The sequence below is a fragment of the Mus musculus genome, chromosome 14 (assembly GCF_000001635.26).
Source record: "Mus musculus strain C57BL/6J chromosome 14, GRCm38.p6 C57BL/6J".
In the NCBI taxonomy this organism is placed as follows: Eukaryota; Metazoa; Chordata; class Mammalia; order Rodentia; family Muridae; genus Mus; species Mus musculus.
In genome coordinates, this window is record NC_000080.6 from 64,097,943 (window position 1) to 64,116,170 (window position 18,228).

Consider the following 18,228-nt stretch of genomic DNA (forward strand, 5'->3'; position numbering starts at 1 on the left):
GGAGTCATCTTTTCCTTCCCTCTCTATGAAGGAGTCTTTTCTCACTCTGACATTCTGACTTCCTTCTTCCTCCCTTGGAACATGATCATTCCCAGCCTTGTGTCTGTCGGACCAGCACCCAACTTAGGTGTGCATCCTGGGAGCTCCCAACCTATGCTGCAAGCAGACGCCTCCATACTCTGGACATGCATAAAAAAGATCTTTCCATATGTAGCAGGTAGGGCTCTCTGGTCCAACTTGAAACTACAAGTGGGAGATTATGACTTAGAGACCACCCCTTTCTTAACTTATTTAAAAAAACCCACTTCCTGATGACAACTTGTTCCAGAAGCTCTGATGTGTATCTACTTCTCCTTCTACATGGACTCTGAGACTGCCCAGGGACCAAAGCCACCTACCACGTGGATGGAACCAATTCCGGGACACCAGAGCCAACACGCCCTTCCACTGCAAACAAAGGGTAGCTTGTTGCCAGGCACAACACAAAGACCAAGAATTTGGGCTTAGAAAACCACAAGACCATGTCTGAAGACCAGTGCTATACCAGGCATCCAGGGACAAATGGTGGCTACATCTCTAGATATTTTCTAGGTCAGTCTATCTAGCATAGGACACGGGAGTTTATTTTTGCATTTATTCATTTGGATACTTGGTGAGCAATACATAGTAAGGATACAGGAAAATGCAAGATACAGAAGGCTCATGTCTTCAAATGTGTGTCACTTCTAAAATTATATATCATATATCACTTCACAGGATCTTCTAGTGATTACTTTCATTATGCAAGCACACATACACACATATATATGTATATATAATTTCAGACACATATATATTTCATACATATATAATTTATATTACTTCATTCTATTTTATATCATCCATCTATTTTCTAAGGATTATGGGAAAGGGATTATGAGGTACAATACGATACCTTACAGGTGACAGTAAGAAATATGTCCTACCTGAGCTGGCAATACAGAGAAGGCACTCAGTTAAAATACAGTCTCTGATATGGTGACCCACCAATCGGCAGAGCGTTGCCAGGAGGGGTGAGCTAGCACTCGCTGGTTCCAAGCACAGCACAGTGCATACCATACCATGACGCTTAATCACAGGTGTCCTCCTTAGTCCTGAGTCAGCTCGACTCAGCAGCCAACTCACCCACCACAAGAAAGTTCTAGAAGATGCTGGCTCTTACTTCTCCATTTGACCCAGTTCTCCCTCTTCAGATCTTTTTGCTGTTCTTACCAGGGTCCTAGAGGGCTGTCTCCTAAGGCCTGAGCAACTGGATGCTGTCAGACGCACCCCCCCCTCCAGAAAGCAGTAACCAAAGCACCAGAGCAGGAAGTGAGAGGGCCAGTGGGGTATTTATTTCCTCTCCCCTTCCTGTTTAGGTCACAGTGCTGTCACTGGCCCAGTTCCCACTGATGGCCCCTTCTTCACCCCTGTGGCTTTCCCTGGGTCTAGGAAGGAGAGAGTCTCTCTACCCTCATGGCTGATTGCTTTGGCTAGTCTGTTTAGTTGCTACAATGTCCATGATGTTCATGCCAACATCAAAATGTCTTCATCCAAGTTTTCAGTGTTGAAATTCCAGCTCCTCCCTAACTGAGCTCGGCCCTGCCCTCATAGCTGTCAACCTTCCTAATTCCACCTCAGGGATTCAAATAGTTGTGAGAGGCCCAAGAGAAGGGTTACTGAACCCTCAGTCTAGGTCCACCTTTCTCAGCTGTCCCAGCACTTTCATCTCCGGGAAGATGGACAGTTATCAGGCAGGCTCTCCTGGAAATACAAGGTCAGGGCCCTCTCCAGCCTTGCACCCCGATCCCACAGTCTCCAGATCTGGAATTGAACTTCTGAAGCACTGCACGCAGTGATCCAACTGGTCTCATGCAAGAAAGAATCAGGGCAGAGCTGAAATCCAAAAGGGAAAAAGGCAAGGCTGCGATCCGCAGGGAACAATGTCTGTTTCCTAATCTGTCTCCTGCCCCAAATAGCTCCTCCGCTCTCCTCCCCCCACTTGTGTTGATGTGTTTCCTGCCTGGGCAGCAGATGCCATGGAGACTTAAACTGGGTCATGGAAGGTAGTGGTGGCTGATACAAGCCCACAGGCCATGTCCTCCTTTGACCTGGCTCCCCAGGTTCTTGGCCTGGGGTTCAGAGCACAGACCTCACAAGGACACAGCTCGCAGGGCATCTGGGCAGGGGCTTTGCTCCTTAGAGCCACAGTGAAAGTCCCCTGTGCAGCCAGAGATTGGGCAGGGCTGTTTTATAGGTAGGGACAAGAACCTTACGAGAGGAAAGCCCCCTCCTTTCTTATAAGCCTGGGATCTGTTGACTGGGAGAGCTTAGGGGCTGCCTTCCAGCCAAACTCTAGGGTTCCAGCAGCAGAATAGCTGATATTATAATGTAAATTATACACTGAAATCTGGACTTGCCCCTGACTTCAAATCCCAGTCACGGAGGCAAAACAAGGTGAATGTCACCTGGCTACATGCCTCCAGCCTTCAGTGTGTACATAATATCCTTGTTATCAGGCTATGCCTCTCAAGAGCGTGCCCCCATTTGCCGCTGTTTCTCTCCCAAGTTCTCTACCCAGCAGTATGCTCTGAACCCCCCCCCCTTTCCTCTGTTTTATTTATTTATTTACCATCAGTATTGCCTGAGAAGTGCTGTGTATGTATTCTAAACGAGGTTTGTGTTCCTAACCCACTGGGAGGCTGAACCACTAAGGATGACATTTAAAGTTAACTGAGGTCAAAAGGGTGGGGCCCTGGCCTACAGGATAGTGTCCTTATTAGAATACTTTTGTAAGAGTAACAGGTACACACACACACACACACACACACACACACACACACTCACGCACACACACAGGAATGAGGAAGGGTGACAGGAGGACACAGAAAGTTGCCTGGCTGGAAGCTGGGAACTGAAGAATTTTCAGCAACTTTGTCCTTAACTTATCCAATCGGCCTATGTTATCTTGTGGTGGAGGCCTTGTGAAATGTCCCTTAAGCATACCTCTCTCTCTCACTCTCTCTCTCTCTCTCTCTCTCTCTCTCTCTCTCTCTCGTGTGTGTGTGTGTGTGTGTGTGTGTGTGTGTGTCTTTCACAGAGAAAGACGGTATTAAAACCCGATTTCTCCTCACATGGTGGGCCTTAGAATTCCAGCGGAGGTGCTGTCAGCAAGTGGTGTGTATTTGCTACTTTCTTGGGTGACTCGGCAGGTTCCAGAGTGTGCACAGTCTACCATGGTAGGGGAGGGCTGCTTGCTCTAGTGACAATGAGAGTTTATAGCTGGTCACATCGTGTCAGTAGAGAGTTGAGTATGCAGGCCCATGAGGGAGGGAAGTGACTCAGAGGCAAAGAGCACTCATGCAAGCACAGGAACTTGAATTTGCATCCTCAGATCTGCCTAGTGTCTGGGTATGGCTGCACACAACTGTGATCCCAGCAGTAGGGAGGTGGAGCAGGAGGAACCCAATAACTTGCTGGCCAATCTAGTCCAAACAGCAAGGTTCAGGTTCAGTAAGAGACTGTATCAAGAGAATAAGGCAGAAGGTAATAGAGAGAGACCCAACTCAATACATACACCACACACACACACACACACACACACACACACACACATGAGAGAGAGAGAGAGAGAGAGAGAGAGAGAGAGAGAGAGAGAGAGAGAGAGAGAGATATGCTTAGGGGACATTTCACATTCAAACCATAGCGGGACCACCACTTCTGTTTTTTATATTGGGGGATTTGTTTGTGTACAAAGTACAGCGGCATTTTTAAAGTCTGGCTTTCGAGTTGTCACTTCTGTGGAGCAAGTGTGCCATTTGGAGGCCCTGTGAATGGAAAGACATGCACCTGCCTGTACAGTAGACGCAGAACCTTTTCCTCCCCTACTCCCATCTCTCCCTGAGCTCTGGGCCCTGTCTATGGCAGGCGCTCTCTCTCTGCCATGGTTGTGTCTTTCTGGAATGACATACTATTGGGATCATATGGCAAGGGGCCATGTATGTTCAGTTTCGTCATTGGCCTAGCACACTTGTGTTTGGGGTGCCGGCAGGTTCAGCAATGGCTGCTCTTCACTGCTGAGCAGTCTTAGTTCTGTGTAGGTGAGCCACCTGGGGAACCAGTCCCCTAAGCCTGGGCATGTAGGTTCTTATTGGGGCTTAGTAGTTGCAAATAAAGCTGCTACAAATGCTTGACTTGTATTTTCTTTCATTTCCTTCCTTCCACATTTTCAGAACAGGGGCCTTGAACCCATAACGTCACACGTGCTAGGCCAGTGCTGTACACTAAGCTGCAACCCCAACCCTCCTTTTTTTTTCCTTTCTATTTTGAAATAAGACATAAGTTACTCAATCTGGCCTTGAACTCATTCTGTAGTCCAGGCTGGCCTTGAACCTACGATCTTCTTGTCTCTGCCTCCTTCTTCAGGCCTGGGATTACAGACCTGTGCCACCAGGCCTGATCCCATGTTTTGGTTAAAATGTGAGTGCTTGGAGATTGTTTGGGGCACAAATGGGGATAACACAAATGTGTTCTCCTGGAAGCTATGTAGAACAGCGGGGTGGGGGTGGCGTGTACGGGAAGTTCTGGGAAATCTCTATGAATGGCTTACTCCATTTTACATGCACATGTGACACTGCCCCCACCCCAACCCCAGGGCCCAAGTGTTTATAAATAGTGAGAACCACAGGATCTGTTGTAAGAAACAAAGGTGGGGAGCTTTCCCATCATTTCTGCCCCTCACTGGCAGTGAAAAGATAGGAGCTTACTTGATGAATTCCAAAACTCAGCTTCCAGCGGGTGGCCATGTTACTCATTCTCCTTATGACGAATCTCACGTCCATAGTGAACTGTTTAACCTTTCATGAGGCAGTCATTCTGATGGACATTTCCAAGACTTAAAAAAAAATTACATTAGTATATTTAGGGTGTGTGTGTGTGTGTGCACACGTGCGTGCAAGCTTGTGCACGCTTGTCTGTGTGTGTGGAGGTGAACATACAGAAAGAAGCCAGAGGATAACCTGGGTGTTGAAGCCAGAGGATAACAACCTGGGTGTTCTTCCTGAGATGGAGGCCATCCCTTTACTTTGAAATAGAATTTTCTCAATGGGCTGGAACTCACTCAAGTAGACTAGGCTTCCTGGCTAGAAAGCCCCAAGAGATCTGCCTGTTTCTGCCTCCCCAACACTGAGATTCCGAGGGTGCTATACCTGACTTTTACCTCTGTGTGGGTTCTGGGGATCAAACACAACCTTGTGCTTATGAGCCCTTGATTGGACTGAGCCGCCTCCAGACAGCCCAGCAAACTCCTCCTGCTCTATCTCCAGGCCAATTCTAGGTTCAGCTTTTTCCTCGGGAGAACTCTGCCTCATGGCCCCTCCCTCACCCAGCACCATGACCCTGTCCTGACCCTTAGTGACACCCTTTCTCCATGGTGTTAAGGCACTCTCTTTGCTCTTTCGCTCAGATTGCCTAAGAGTTCCCAGAGCTCAGAGAATACCTACTGTTCCTCTGGTTGCATCCTCCCAGGTGGGCTCAATAGGGCTAGGAGCAAACACAAATGAGAAATGAGTGCAGGGGGGTTCCACCCTAGCTCCCCACAGAGGGATTGTCCCCAGGGCCTGGGGCTGAGAGCTTCCTGTTGAGAGGAGCTGGTGGCCAAGGTTCTGTCTCTGCTGGGAGACAGTAGCAAACCTGAGGGTTATATCAGAGGCTCAAAATATGACTGCTCCTGAGCGGGGATACCTGCCTTAGTGTAGCTGTTCTCAACCCGTGGGTCCCCACCCTTTAACGGGGGTCACCTGAGGCCATAGGAAAACACAGATAATTACAGCATGATTTATAACAGTAGCAAAATACAGTTATGGAGTAGCAATGGAAATAATTTATGGGTTGGGGATCACCATAATAGAAGGGACTGTGTTTAAGAGTCATAGCATCAGGAAGGTTGAGAACATCTGTCTCGGTGCATTAACCCTTCCAATGCCACAGAGATGTATCATCACCTATTGTTGGACAAATATGAGACTCTAAGTCAAGTGACTCCCCCAACGTCCTATTGGTCATATCTCTGGTGACATAAGCTCTCTCCCACAGAGTGTGCACTGGTATCTTTGCTGTGTCATCTGATTTATTTGACATACCTCAGCTTCCTTCCTTATTCATCAAGGCTGTGCCTCTAGCCATTGTGTCCTGGGGCATCTACAAACCAGTCTGTTGGGATTCCACTGTCACCCAGGTCATTACACCCTTCCTATCCTCCATCTCCTGGAGGTCTCAGGAGGCCACCTGCTGCTTAGGGTGGCCCACCCAGGCCCATTGTGATCTCAGTGCTCATCTAGGCCCAGCCCGCCATCACCTGCCTCAGTGTTGGAGCTCCCCATTGCTGATGTGCAGGCAAGCCGATGAAACGATGGAAGGACAGAAGAACAGGCCTGTTGCTGCCATTGGTCCTCCTGTTGTTTGGGGCATGTAGCTCACTGGCATGTAGGTTTCTGGGGACTCTGTGGCTCAGTCCCTAAGGGTGGTAGAATCACCCGGGAACTAGTTCCAAAGGAAACTTCCCAGGGATAGTGATTCAGTACTTTGGGGCAGGGGTGGGGCAGGATTTAGGGATCTGAGGCAGCTGGTTCTTGACCAAATGATCACTGGTATTCTTATACCACCTGTCCTTTAAAATTGTTGGGGGTTGGGGAGCCTCTCTCTCTCTCTCTCTCTCTCTCTCTCTCTCTCTCTGTGTGTGTGTGTGTGTGTGTGTGTGTGTGTGTGAGAGAGAGAGAGAGAGAGAGAGAGGGAGAGAGAGAGAGAGAGAGAGAAATTTGTATCTGAGAAATTTGTATTAGAGTTTCCTAGAGTGAATGGCCATACCAGTACACATTTCAGAAAAGGCACCCAGCTATTGGGTCACTGGTGCATAGTGGCTACATCAGGAAGGCTTAAGTCCAGCAGGATCTGCAGAGAGACTCTTCCTTCTTCCACCATGCTGAAAACCTTCTGAATGATCTAATGTCAAGTCTAATATATTACATCACTCAAGCAAGGCAGGGCATCAGTATCCCCTGTGATGGGCTCCTGTTTGAGTACAGAGAACGTATACAGTTTGGGTCAATGAGGTGGTCAACAAATTTCAAGCCTCTGCCACAGGGTGTGCTGTTTTAGAGACTGTATTTATAGTAGAGGAGGACAGAGTTTTCCTCAGTATGGTAGTAGGGATGGGCCTTAAACAAACACAAAAGCTGGGCTGTTGGTTCGGGCCTCTAATCTAGCTACTGAGGACGATGGGTCAAGGGGATCTCAGGTTCAAGCCTAGCCTAGGCTACAGAGTGAGTTCAAGACTAGCCTGGACAACTTAATGAGATTCTGTTCCCAATATAAAAAGTGAAGAGGGTTGAGGATAGCCACTCACAAGTAGGGTACTTTCCTGCAAGCAAGGAACCCTAAAGTCCACACCCAGTATGGCAGCAAAACCCCTGAGTAAACCTTGCTGTCTGTCTTATACAATGGCAGGAAACAGACAAAACAGACTGGTGTTGTTGGAAACCTGGGTGGAGCCGAAGGAATTGGCTGGTCAGGTAGAGTCTTTCTGCACTCATGATATTTGCTTTCCCTGATGGGGAGGCACACTTACTGCAAGCACGGGGTAAAGACTCTGCACACAGAAAGAGCTTAATGCATTGCAGAGGCAGACAGGCCAGCAAGGGGAAAAGGGCTCAGCACAGAGTGGAGAAACCTGCAGGGCCCAGATATGCCAATCTTTGTCAAGATGCCGAGCTCCTTGGTTCTTCTAGACTGGCCAGCCAACAAGTCCCAGGGATGTTGTCTCCATATCACCAGTGAGGGTACCCACTGCTGTGCTCAGAATCTTACCTGGGTTCTGCAGGATCAAACTCAGGCCTTGGCACTTGCATAGCAAGCACTTTACTGAGCTATCTCCTCCTCTCTGTCTGCTCTTGACAGTGATACTGATGGGCTGATTATAGGCTTTAAATCTGGCAAGATAGTATCCATCCATAGGGCAGTGTGGACCACTATCAGTCATTACTCAGCTCTGAAGCCTGCAAGGCTACGCACCGCCATCCATCCCAAGACTTCAGAGGACTCTTTCCATTTGCTCCTGAGAGACATTTCTCGGGGCTGCAGGACTCCACCTCTCACCAGCACCCAGACTTCTGGCAGTTCTGCTAAGCCTAGATGCACCATCACACTGCATTTCCCAGAGGACAGCAATAGTCACTTAAGCACTCATCAGACCCAGCTCTCCAAGGAAGCCTTGCTCCCACCTCCACCCTCAAAAGCCTGCCTTCTGGGTGGATAGGGTCCCAACAATCGATGTTTGACTAGAACCTCTCAGGTTCACCCCAGTGAGCAATTATCCAAACCACATGCTATCGGTCCAATTAAGGCTTTTAAAGGTTGGGCAGGTTGGGCGGTATGTGCTATTACAGAAGCTCTGAGCAGAAAGGGGTAGCTGGGTTTAGAAACAGTTGGACTAGCTGGAAGTCCCTCTCTGCCCCTGCTTTTGCGTGAGCTTGAGTGATCAGCTTCTTTCTTCACCTGTAAAGTGGGACTGCGGATATCCCGGGGAGGGTTTGGGGGATTATTAAGAGTCTGTTGCTCATGCACGCAGCACAGTAGCTGACTCAGGGAAGATCCTCAACAGGTGACATATGGCACTATGTTTCAAAACGAGGGGAGGACTAAAACGAGTCATTTTGCGAACCCAACCTGATTTCGAATGACATCATTTTGTGTACACGTTCAAAGCAGCCATCTCAAATCAACATTTAGTTTCTCCCACCCCAGGCCAACACGCCTGTTTTACTGTACTGTAATTCCTCTTGCTGGAATGCCAACTGTCTCTATCTGCGATTAGATTGCAGGTGCCTTGTAGGATGCTGGGGTCCATCAGGAAGGGAAAATACGCCTCCTTGATATGAGCAGGGGAGACGAGGCAGGGATTCCTGCAATGACACTTCTGCAGACGGCCCACTCTCCCTCAGATGCAATGGCACTTCTGCCAATCGCCCACTCTCCCTCAGATGCAATGGCACTTCTGCAGACGGCCCACTCTCCCTCAAATGCAATGGCACTTCTGCAGACGGCCCACTCTTCCTCAAATGCAATGGCACTTCTGCAGACGGCCCACTCTCCCTCAAATGCAATGACACTTCTGCAGACGGCCCACTCTCCCTCAGATGCAATGGCACTTCTGCAGACGGCCCACTCTCCCTCAGATGCAATGGCACTTCTGCCAATCGCCCACTCTCCCTCTTCCTTGGCTTCCTGATTTGGGAGCTCAAAGGGTTGATGCCTTTGAATGAAGGCTCCTCAGTCTCTGGCCATCTCTTCCTGACACTGGTGGTTTAAGCAGTTTTACCATTAATACTGCCCTATGGATGGATACTATCTTGCTAGTACATCTACACACTCATCTGGTCCACCCACCTATCCAAACATTTATCCACCTACTCCATCTATCCATCTGTCCAGTTTATACCATCCCCAATACATCCATTTATTCCAGCACTATGTACTGGGCTCCTGCAACGTACTAGTCTCTTGTCTAGGTGGTGTGGCCATAAGAATTAGTCACATATGGCTCCTGCCCGCATGGAGATTAGACTCTAATGAGAGGAGCCGATGTCAAGAGTTTGCAAACATTTGCTGACTATTGCTGGTGTTCTGAAGAGAATATCTCATACAAAAATGATATTGCAATAAAGGTAATTTAAAATTACATCACACACACACACACACTCACACATACACACACACACACACACACACACACACACACACACACACACACACACACACAGAGTACCCCCATAACCCACGCTAGCCTCAAACTCCAGCTTCTCCTGTCTCAATTTTGCCCAGATCAGCAAAACTCACTTTCCGATTGAGGTAAGATGCCAAGGACACACAGGGGCACAGATCAGGGAGGAGAAAGGGGAGGGGCCCTGAGGCAGGAAACTGCAGGTCACTTCTAGGGAATTGAAAACAGGCCTATGATGTTGGGAAAGAAATGGAAAGACAGAGAAGCAATGGTTGGCCGTGGGGGTGGCAATGTTAGGTGGTGACACAGTGATTGGTGATGAATGGTGGGTGTGTGGAGTGATTGTGTGGTAGGGGTCGGTGGTGTTGGTGTGTGAGTTGGTGATGGAGATGTGTGGCAGTGGGGTGTGTGGTAAAGTTCTCTGGTGATGGAGTTTTATGATGGTGGTGTATATGGGAGTGGGCTATATGGTGGAATCCTGGGGTGGTGTAGGTCTTTGGTGATAAGTGATGACTTAGATGGGAACAGGGTGTGAAGTGAGACTGTGTGGATAGGGTTTGTGGTAGTGCTGTACAGAGGTAGCATATGTGGTCTCAGTGATATGTTAGCAGGGTATATGTGGTGAAGTTCTGGGACAGAAGTGTGTGAGAGAGCATTAGGTAGAGTGGGGACTAGGATGACACATGGATGGAGATTGTGACTAGAGAGAGCTGGTCTAGAAATACTGCTATATTTTCCTATAAGAACTGTGAGAGTGCCATCACCATTAGATCTTCACCCATGTTCCCGACCCTTCTCTGCTGTATAGTAGCTGTTGGGCTTTCGCCCGATGTCCAGCCTTAGGCTTCACTCTTTAAAACAGGGCAGTGATGATGCTAGGCCAAATGGGACAGTGCTTTGCAAACAGCGAGTATGCGATACTGTAGATTTTATTGCCTTTGCTTCTCTAATTGGAATAATACTGGAAGGGTATGAGTAGGCTTAGGGGTAGCATGTTTGCTTACAATGCCCCAGGCCCAGGAGTTGAGCCATGGTACTGAGAAGGAGGAAGAGGAGGTAGAAAAGGAAGAGAAAAATGAGGAAAAAGAAAGGAAGAGAGGAAACAGGGAGAGGAGGGGGAAAAGACATCAAGAGATGTCAAAACAACTCTGCCCCATAGGAACTGCCAAACTCACTTCTGGGGGGACTGGAATGATCCTTGGGATTAAAGTTGCATGAAAGTGTGTTCCCTAATCACAATAGGAAAAGCAGGACAGGAACCAGAGAGCCGGTGGGACTAAGCCATCTTCTTCCCATGATTGGTTTTCTGATGCACAGTGCAACACCAGGCCTATAGCATATTTCAGGGGACAGTGAGGCATGGTTTAAAGAAAGAGGCATTGCTACACAGTCCTAGGGGAATAGCAAGATCCAGCTGCCCACCATGTGGCTTTGAGTCTCCCTTCTTCTGGGCCCTACAGGACCACTTCAAGAAGCAGGTGGCAGTGAAAGTAACCTCCCGTGTTCTCCACACATGTGTAGCCAAGCTCTTGAGAGGCCTATGTGTGTATATGTGTGGGGGGGGGGGGGCTTGGATTAGTGTGGGTTTTCTATCTATGCCCTTTTGTTGAGTCCTTCTTGCCTGTATGTGTGGGAAGGACAGGCCTGTAAGGTAAACTTTTTCCAGGCCCTTCAGACTTGACTTCTAGACCCTAAAACTTTCTTCCTCTTCTCCGTTTCTTTGAGGGGTATGTGGCCGGCGAATGAGTAGCAGATCCCAACAACTTAACAATGCTTCTGCTATCGTGGAAGGCAAACCTGCTTCTGCTATCGTGGGAGGCAAACCTGCAAACATCTTGGAGTTCCCCTGGCATGTGGGGATTATGAATCATGGTAGTCATCTCTGTGGGGGATCTATTCTCAATGAGTGGTGGGTTCTATCTGCATCCCATTGCTTCGACCAACTAAACAAGTGAGTATTCCTGGAAGACACATCGGGGACAGGTTCAGTGTGGGTGGCGGCACCAGGGATTGAGCCTAGGGGACCATGCTAGGTTGAGGCAGGGTTTCTCTGTGTAGCCCTGGTTGTCCTGGCTCTGCATATCAGGCTGGCCTCAAACTCAGACATCCATTGCTTTTTATCTCAAGGCATCTTAGTAAGTTTCTAGGCTGGCCTTGAACTCATTCTGTAGCTTGAAGAGGCCTTGAATCGGTCATTCTCTTGCCTACGTTTCCCAAGTAGCTGATCCTGCAGGCCTGTGCCAACAAGTTTAAGTTAGAAATGTCTTCTTAACTAGTGTGTAATGGAATGCTTGTTCTCTCAGGTGCTAAAATGGCCCGCATGGCTCAGTAGTCCTTCTGACCTCTGGGAAGTAAGCAGATCTCCTCCCACGATTCAATGTATCTTCTTGTGAGCTCCAGGCATTTCATGCTGCTAAGCATCTGCTGGCATGATCTGACTTCTCAAAAAGCACTTTTTCTAAGCTGGTTATGGTAGTGCATGCCTGTCACCTAGCACTCTGGAGGGTGAGCCTGGAGGATTATTTGTCATGGGCGAGCCTAGGCTACAGAGAGAGAACTTGTCTTAAAAGACAAATGAAAAGAAACTCTATACAGACAAAGGGGAAGCCTATTACTAATTGTTTGCTTTTGTTGGAGACTCAGAGAGTGGAGCACGGGTGCAAAATCAGAGACCTTTGAGACACTGGGATGTGAGGTTGGGGCTCTAGTCCTTGTGCACACATCACCAGCTCTGGGCTGGTGTACAAGTCCTTGAGTCTCATGAGTCTTTCTGGACTTCTGCTCTACAATGAGACAAACCCTTCTTGATCATAGCCATTGGGGGCAGAATCCTTAGGGAATCTCACATCTCCACTTCTATCATTTACATTTTCTCTCTCTTCTTATTTTAAATCAGCTCTAAATTGGAGATCATTCATGGCACTGAAGACCTCAGCACAAAGGGCATAAAGTATCAGAAAGTGGACAAGTTATTCTTGCACCCAAAGTTTGATGACTGGCTCCTGGACAACGACATAGCTTTGCTCTTGCTCAAATCCCCATTAAACTTGAGTGTCAACAGGATACCTATCTGCACTTCAGAAATCTCTGACATACAGGCATGGAGGAACTGCTGGGTGACAGGATGGGGCATTACTAATACTAGTACGTGACTCCAGATTGGATATACAGGGTGGCATGTGGCTGGTGTTCAGAAGGATTAGAAAATTCTAGAAGCTCTGCTGGCCTTGAAATTCTGCCTAGTGGATATGATGACTTCAGCTCTCACTGAAGGCCCATGACATAACATGTCCTCAGTACCCCCAAGGCTGACTAGCCTTCATAAAACTTTGGGGACCTGGAACAAATTGTGTGCTTATGCTATAGAACATGAGCCCTGGGCAGAACCTCTGGGGAAACCAAGGCTGAAAGGTTACTCAGTAGAATTCTGAGGGACCATGAAAGGACACAGGGCAGCAGTATATACTGACTCGGCTCCACATGATGATATCTGTATTGCTTTTGTAAAGTCAAGGTCTCTAACTTTTTGAAAGCCATAGATTCAGGCCAGGGGGGGGGGGGTAAAAATCAGCTAAGTCTGTGACGTGTCCTTTACAGAAGCCAGCAACAGTCCACTTCTAGACCCCCTTCCCAGCCACTCCTGCCAACTAATCGCATTTGTCCATCTTCTTGGTAAGCATGCTGTCTTAGGGTTTCACTGCTGTGAAGAGACACTGTGATGGAGGCAGCTCTTACAAAAGGCAAACATTTAACTGAGGCTGTCTTATGGTTTCAGAGGTTCAGTCCATTATCACCATAGTAGGAAGCATGGTGGCATCCAGGCAGACACATTGCAGGAGAAGGAATCGAGAGTTCCACATCTTAATCCAAGGGCAGCCAGGAGACTCTGGCAGTGGAGAGGAGGAGGTTTTCTTTCACACAGGGTGGGGCTTGAACTAGGAGTCCTCAAATCCTGCCTACACAGTGACATACTTCCTCCAAGAAAACCACACCTATTCCAACAAGGTCACACCTCCTAATAGTACCACTTCTTGTGGGCTAAGCATATTCAAACCACCACAGCATGTCTTGTTCCATAATCAATTAGCAGGGGACATTTTGCAGGTCATGCTCTTCCTCCATGCAAGTCCTTATGTGGATGGACCTGTGTTCTAATGCTGTTCCAAAGTCCCAGTCTGGGTGGGAGTCAGTCACTGATGATTTTATGAGCTTAAGAGAAAGAAAGAAAAACAAAACAAAACAAAGTTTTTAACCCCAAAGTCCTCAGATATCATTCCTTCAACACATATGCTTTGACCTTTTCTCTGCTCTGGAAGCATTCTAGACACAAGATTTGACAATACCTAAAGAGAAAGAAAGCATCCACCCCTTGGGTGGTGAGCTCCTACTTGGTGAATGTCTCAAGGGTCCTAGAGTGTTACAAGCCCCTCTATCTGCCTCAGTTTTCTTGATCATCATGCATTCAAACAAAACACGTTTCTAGGACTCCAGCTGGGGCTCGTGCCTACTTAGGGCTGGAAGATGCTGAACTCAGGCCGAGACTTAGCAGGGATCTAGTACTAGGGAACTATGGATGCCTGGGGGATCTTGACAGTCTTCGAGATACCTATCTCTCTCCCACATTTGATTGGTCTCTGGGTGAGCAAAAGTTCTTTTGTCATTGGTGTGATATGGATGGGTACTGACACTCAACTCAGGGCCATTTTCCCTGAGACTCTCTCTTCTTTTGCTTCTCCTCTGGCTCAGGTGAAAAAGGAGTCCAACCCACAATTCTGCAGGCAGTCAAAGTGGATCTGTACAGATGGGATTGGTGTGGCTATATTTTGTCTCTATTAACCAAGAATATGCTGTGTGCTGGGACTCAAGATCCTGGGAAGGATGCCTGCCAGGTAAGGGGTTGGGCTCACCTGGGAAGGGTGGCTGGCTTTTCTGTCCAGTGGATGAGATACCACAGCAATTTCTTAGGGCCACTGTGACAAATAACCACAAGGTGGGTGGGCTTTAATCAATGTACATGATCCTACCATGACTTAGGATCATACAAGCCCTAAATCAAGATGGGGGCAAGGCCTGTTCCTTCCTAGGTCTAAGAGGGGAGCCATAGCCACCTCTCTAGATCCCAGTGTGGCCTTGCTCTAACCTCTGTCTCAGTCTGTGGAGGACCTTCTCTCTTATGAGTGTGGCTTCTGATTTATTTATTTCCCTACACCATTTAAAATGTGAAGATTTAAGTATTAACATGTTACCATTTTTAACATGATACCGTTCTTTTTGCATTTGCCATATATCCATCTGTGTACCTGGTAGATCCAACCAATGGCTTCCTATGAGGCATGGTGGATTTTTGCTTACTCTGTTCACTTTTTGCATTTTTGAGTAAAATAGAGAGCGCTGAACTGATAGAAAACAAATTTGTGGGAAAAGCACAAGCCTTTGATACAAGATATATCAAAATGAATGATACATTAAATCAATAACGATCTCGGTGGTGATGATGGTGGTGGTGATGGTAGACATCAGTCTTTCATGTCATCACTTACCCAATTGCTTTTGCCTACATGGTTTGCTACGTATGCAACAGTCACACCCCTGTGGCTGAAAAACTGAACAATAGCCAGAAACTGCCATGGTAGGAACCCTTCAGTACTTTTGATCAGACACCCACACTTGAGCAGATTATGGGAGCAGTTTCCCTATTGCCCTCAACTTCCCCACAACTTTTCTTTCCTAGGGCGACAGTGGAGGAGCTCTCGTTTGCAACAAAAAGAGAAACACAGCCATTTGGTACCAGGTGGGCATTGTCAGCTGGGGCATGGGCTGTGGCAAGAAGAATCTGCCAGGAGTATACACCAAGGTGTCACACTATGTGAGGTGGATCAGCAAGCAGACAGCGAAGGCGGGGAGGCCTTATATGTATGAGCAGAACTCTGCGTGCCCTTTGGTGCTCTCTTGCCGGGCTATCTTGTTCCTATATTTTGTAATGTTTCTTCTAACCTGATGATTAAACGTGAGACTGCCAAGTGCCCTTCTCAGTGTATGAAACAATGAGGCGACTGAGCTTCGAGGTTTGAGCAATGATTGGGTAATTTGTCTCACCTGAGCTCACTATGCAGCTATAGGAGGGTGCCAGACAAGCCTGAGGATCACTGGCAGAGTTTCAAGTGGGACTGGAAAGCAGTGTGTCTTTTCTCCAAGAGTTCAGAGTCTCTTTATAAAGGGAGTAATGGTGGGGTTAGTCAGGCAGTGAGTAAATAATTGGCCAAGAAAAGTAGCTTGGAAATTAATGCAACCAACCAACCCACCAACCCACCCACCCCCCACCAAACAACTCACCCACCAAACAAACAACCAACCCACTTGCCAACCCACCAACCAACCCACCCACCTATCAACCTACCCACCAACCAACATACCAAGCAAACCACCCAACCTACCCACCCACCAACCTTCCCGCTAACCTACCCACCAACCAACATACCAAGCAAACCACCCAGCCTACCCACCCACCAATCTACCCACCCACCAACCTTCCCGCTAACCAACCCGCCCACCTTGAAGAAAGCCAATACCACTTACCCTACATATTGTGACAGTCCTGTATGGACCCCTGACTTACCACATGGGAATAATCTCTGATACATGGACTGGACTCAGGGAGAATTCCATATAATTAGAGAAAACACATAAAACAATCCTGCAAACACAAAGGTGAATCCATCATTGAAGCTGACCAAAAAGACTCTTGGGAGCTGTTCATTCTTAAGTGCTTTAACTATGTTCATCTTCAAATTCTTTCTCCGGTGAGCTCAAGAATCCTTGAGATTCACCTTCAATCCAGCAGAAGGAGGGGCAGTCCAGCGAACCCTGACGCAGGAGCCCATTCCTCCTCTTTTGCCTTTATTCTGTGGAGTAGTCACAGAGTGAAACTAATCCTCTAACTTGCAGCAAGTGCCTATCTAGCCGTCCTTTGACCCAGACTGCAGAAGAAACAAATGGTTTTCTCCACAGCATGACGTTGTTTATCAAAAACAGCAGAATCCCTAAAGAGAACAAGAATGGAGTACTCATAAACACAGAACTTTCCCAACATCTGGTGTGTCTGTGCCTCACGTTTTCCAAACCTCTACCTCCTGACTCTTTAAGACACCAGGGAGCACACTGAACCAAGTGTAACAGAGATGGTATAAACAAACTTTGTCTGTTGCTCATACGAAGGCAGGACCTTCCTATGAGTGTGTGTGTGTGTGTGTGTGTGTGTGTGTGTGTGTGTGTGTGTGTGTGTTGGGGGGTGATTTGTATTCTAGCTGTTCCTGGCCATCCTCTGCTTCATAAGTCACCCCTAATAAATTCATCTCACCTGCCAAAAGGAGTTTGGGTGTGTCACTCATTGGATGTCCGTTGTAACTTAGAGGCAGATATTGAGATCAAAATTTCCAACTCTTCTTTTCCTTTTCATAGCTTCAGCCAACATTGTTTCTAGAAAGTTCCCTAGAAATTCTTTCCCCATCTGTGATGGTTATTCTAGGTTGTCAACTTGACGACATCTGGTATTAATTAAATCCCAAGTGCCTGGGCACAACTGTGAGAGATTTTTCTCAATTGAATCATTTGAGGTAGGAAGACCATCCTACAAGCAGATCATCTGAGTAGGAAGATCCACTCTAAATCTGGGCCACACAGTGGCAGCCTATCTGAAGGACACGGAAGGAGGAAGCTTTTGCTCTCTACCTGCTTGCCCTCCCTCAGGATGGCAAGTTCATTCCTTGGCTGGTATTAGACCCTACTTCTTTGGGATTCCAGTGTATACCAAAGAGCACCTGAGAGATCCAGCCTCATGAACCAAACAACTGTTCAGATTCTTGAACTTTCCACTGGAGACAGTCATTGTTGGAATAGTTGGACCACAGCTTGTGTGTGGGGGTGTTTTGCCTGCATGTTTACTATATGGCACTTGGTGCCCTTGGATGCCAGGAGAGTATCAGTTCCCCTGTGTGTGCACATACACATACATGCTCTCTCGCTCTGTTTCTCACTCTCTCTGTCTCTCTCTCTGTCTCTGTCTGTCTCTCTGTCTCTGACTCTCTGTGTCTCTCTCTGTCTCTGTCTCTCTGTCTCTGTCTCTGTCTCTCTGTCTCTGTCTGTCTCTGTCTCTCTCTCTGTCCCTGTCTCTCTCTGTCTCTGTCTCTCTCTGTCTCTCTGTCTCTGTCTCTCTCTGTCTCTCTGTCTCTGTCTCTCTGTCTCTCTGTCTTTCTCTGTCTTTCTGTCTCTCTCTGTCTCTGTCTTTCTCTGTCTCTGTCTCTCTCTGTCTTTCTGCCTCTCTCTGTCTCTCTCTGTCTTTCTGTCTCTCTCTGTCTTTCTGTCTCTCTCTGTCTCTGTCTCTCTGTCTCTCTCTGTCTCTGTCTCTCTCTGTCTCTCTGTCTCTGTCTCTCTCTCTG

General features: G+C 47.7%; 1 protein-coding gene and 2 long non-coding RNA genes across 4 annotated transcripts; 1 reads left to right on the top strand and 2 right to left on the bottom strand.

The window, feature by feature from the left end:
- Positions 1-1,352: 1,352 nt before the first annotated feature.
- 4930471C04Rik (RIKEN cDNA 4930471C04 gene) lies at positions 1,353-6,293 on the bottom strand. The gene is made up of 4 exons (NR_046192.1): positions 6,159-6,293; positions 5,520-5,559; positions 4,785-4,912; positions 1,353-1,914 (listed from the first exon to the last, which is right to left on the bottom strand). It is a non-coding gene; the product is annotated as an RIKEN cDNA 4930471C04 gene (long non-coding RNA).
- An 87-nt stretch (positions 6,294-6,380) lies between these two features.
- Prss52 (protease, serine 52) lies at positions 6,381-15,809 on the top strand. The gene is made up of 5 exons (NM_028525.2): positions 6,381-6,501; positions 11,519-11,744; positions 12,690-12,937; positions 14,540-14,682; positions 15,525-15,809. Exons 1-5 carry the CDS (start codon positions 6,420-6,422, stop codon positions 15,789-15,791), a joined length of 966 nt encoding a protein of 321 aa, NP_082801.2. The 5' UTR covers positions 6,381-6,419; the 3' UTR covers positions 15,792-15,809.
- On the bottom strand, positions 13,257-17,853 carry Gm17116. 2 transcript variants are annotated; one of them, XR_383498.4, is made up of 3 exons: positions 16,410-17,853; positions 15,890-16,000; positions 13,257-14,002 (listed from the first exon to the last, which is right to left on the bottom strand). It is a non-coding gene; the product is annotated as a predicted gene 17116 (long non-coding RNA). The 2 variants fall into 2 exon arrangements; XR_874708.2 differs by lacking the exon at positions 16,410-17,853 and having other exon boundaries at positions 15,890-16,140.
- Positions 17,854-18,228: the final 375 nt, after the last annotated feature.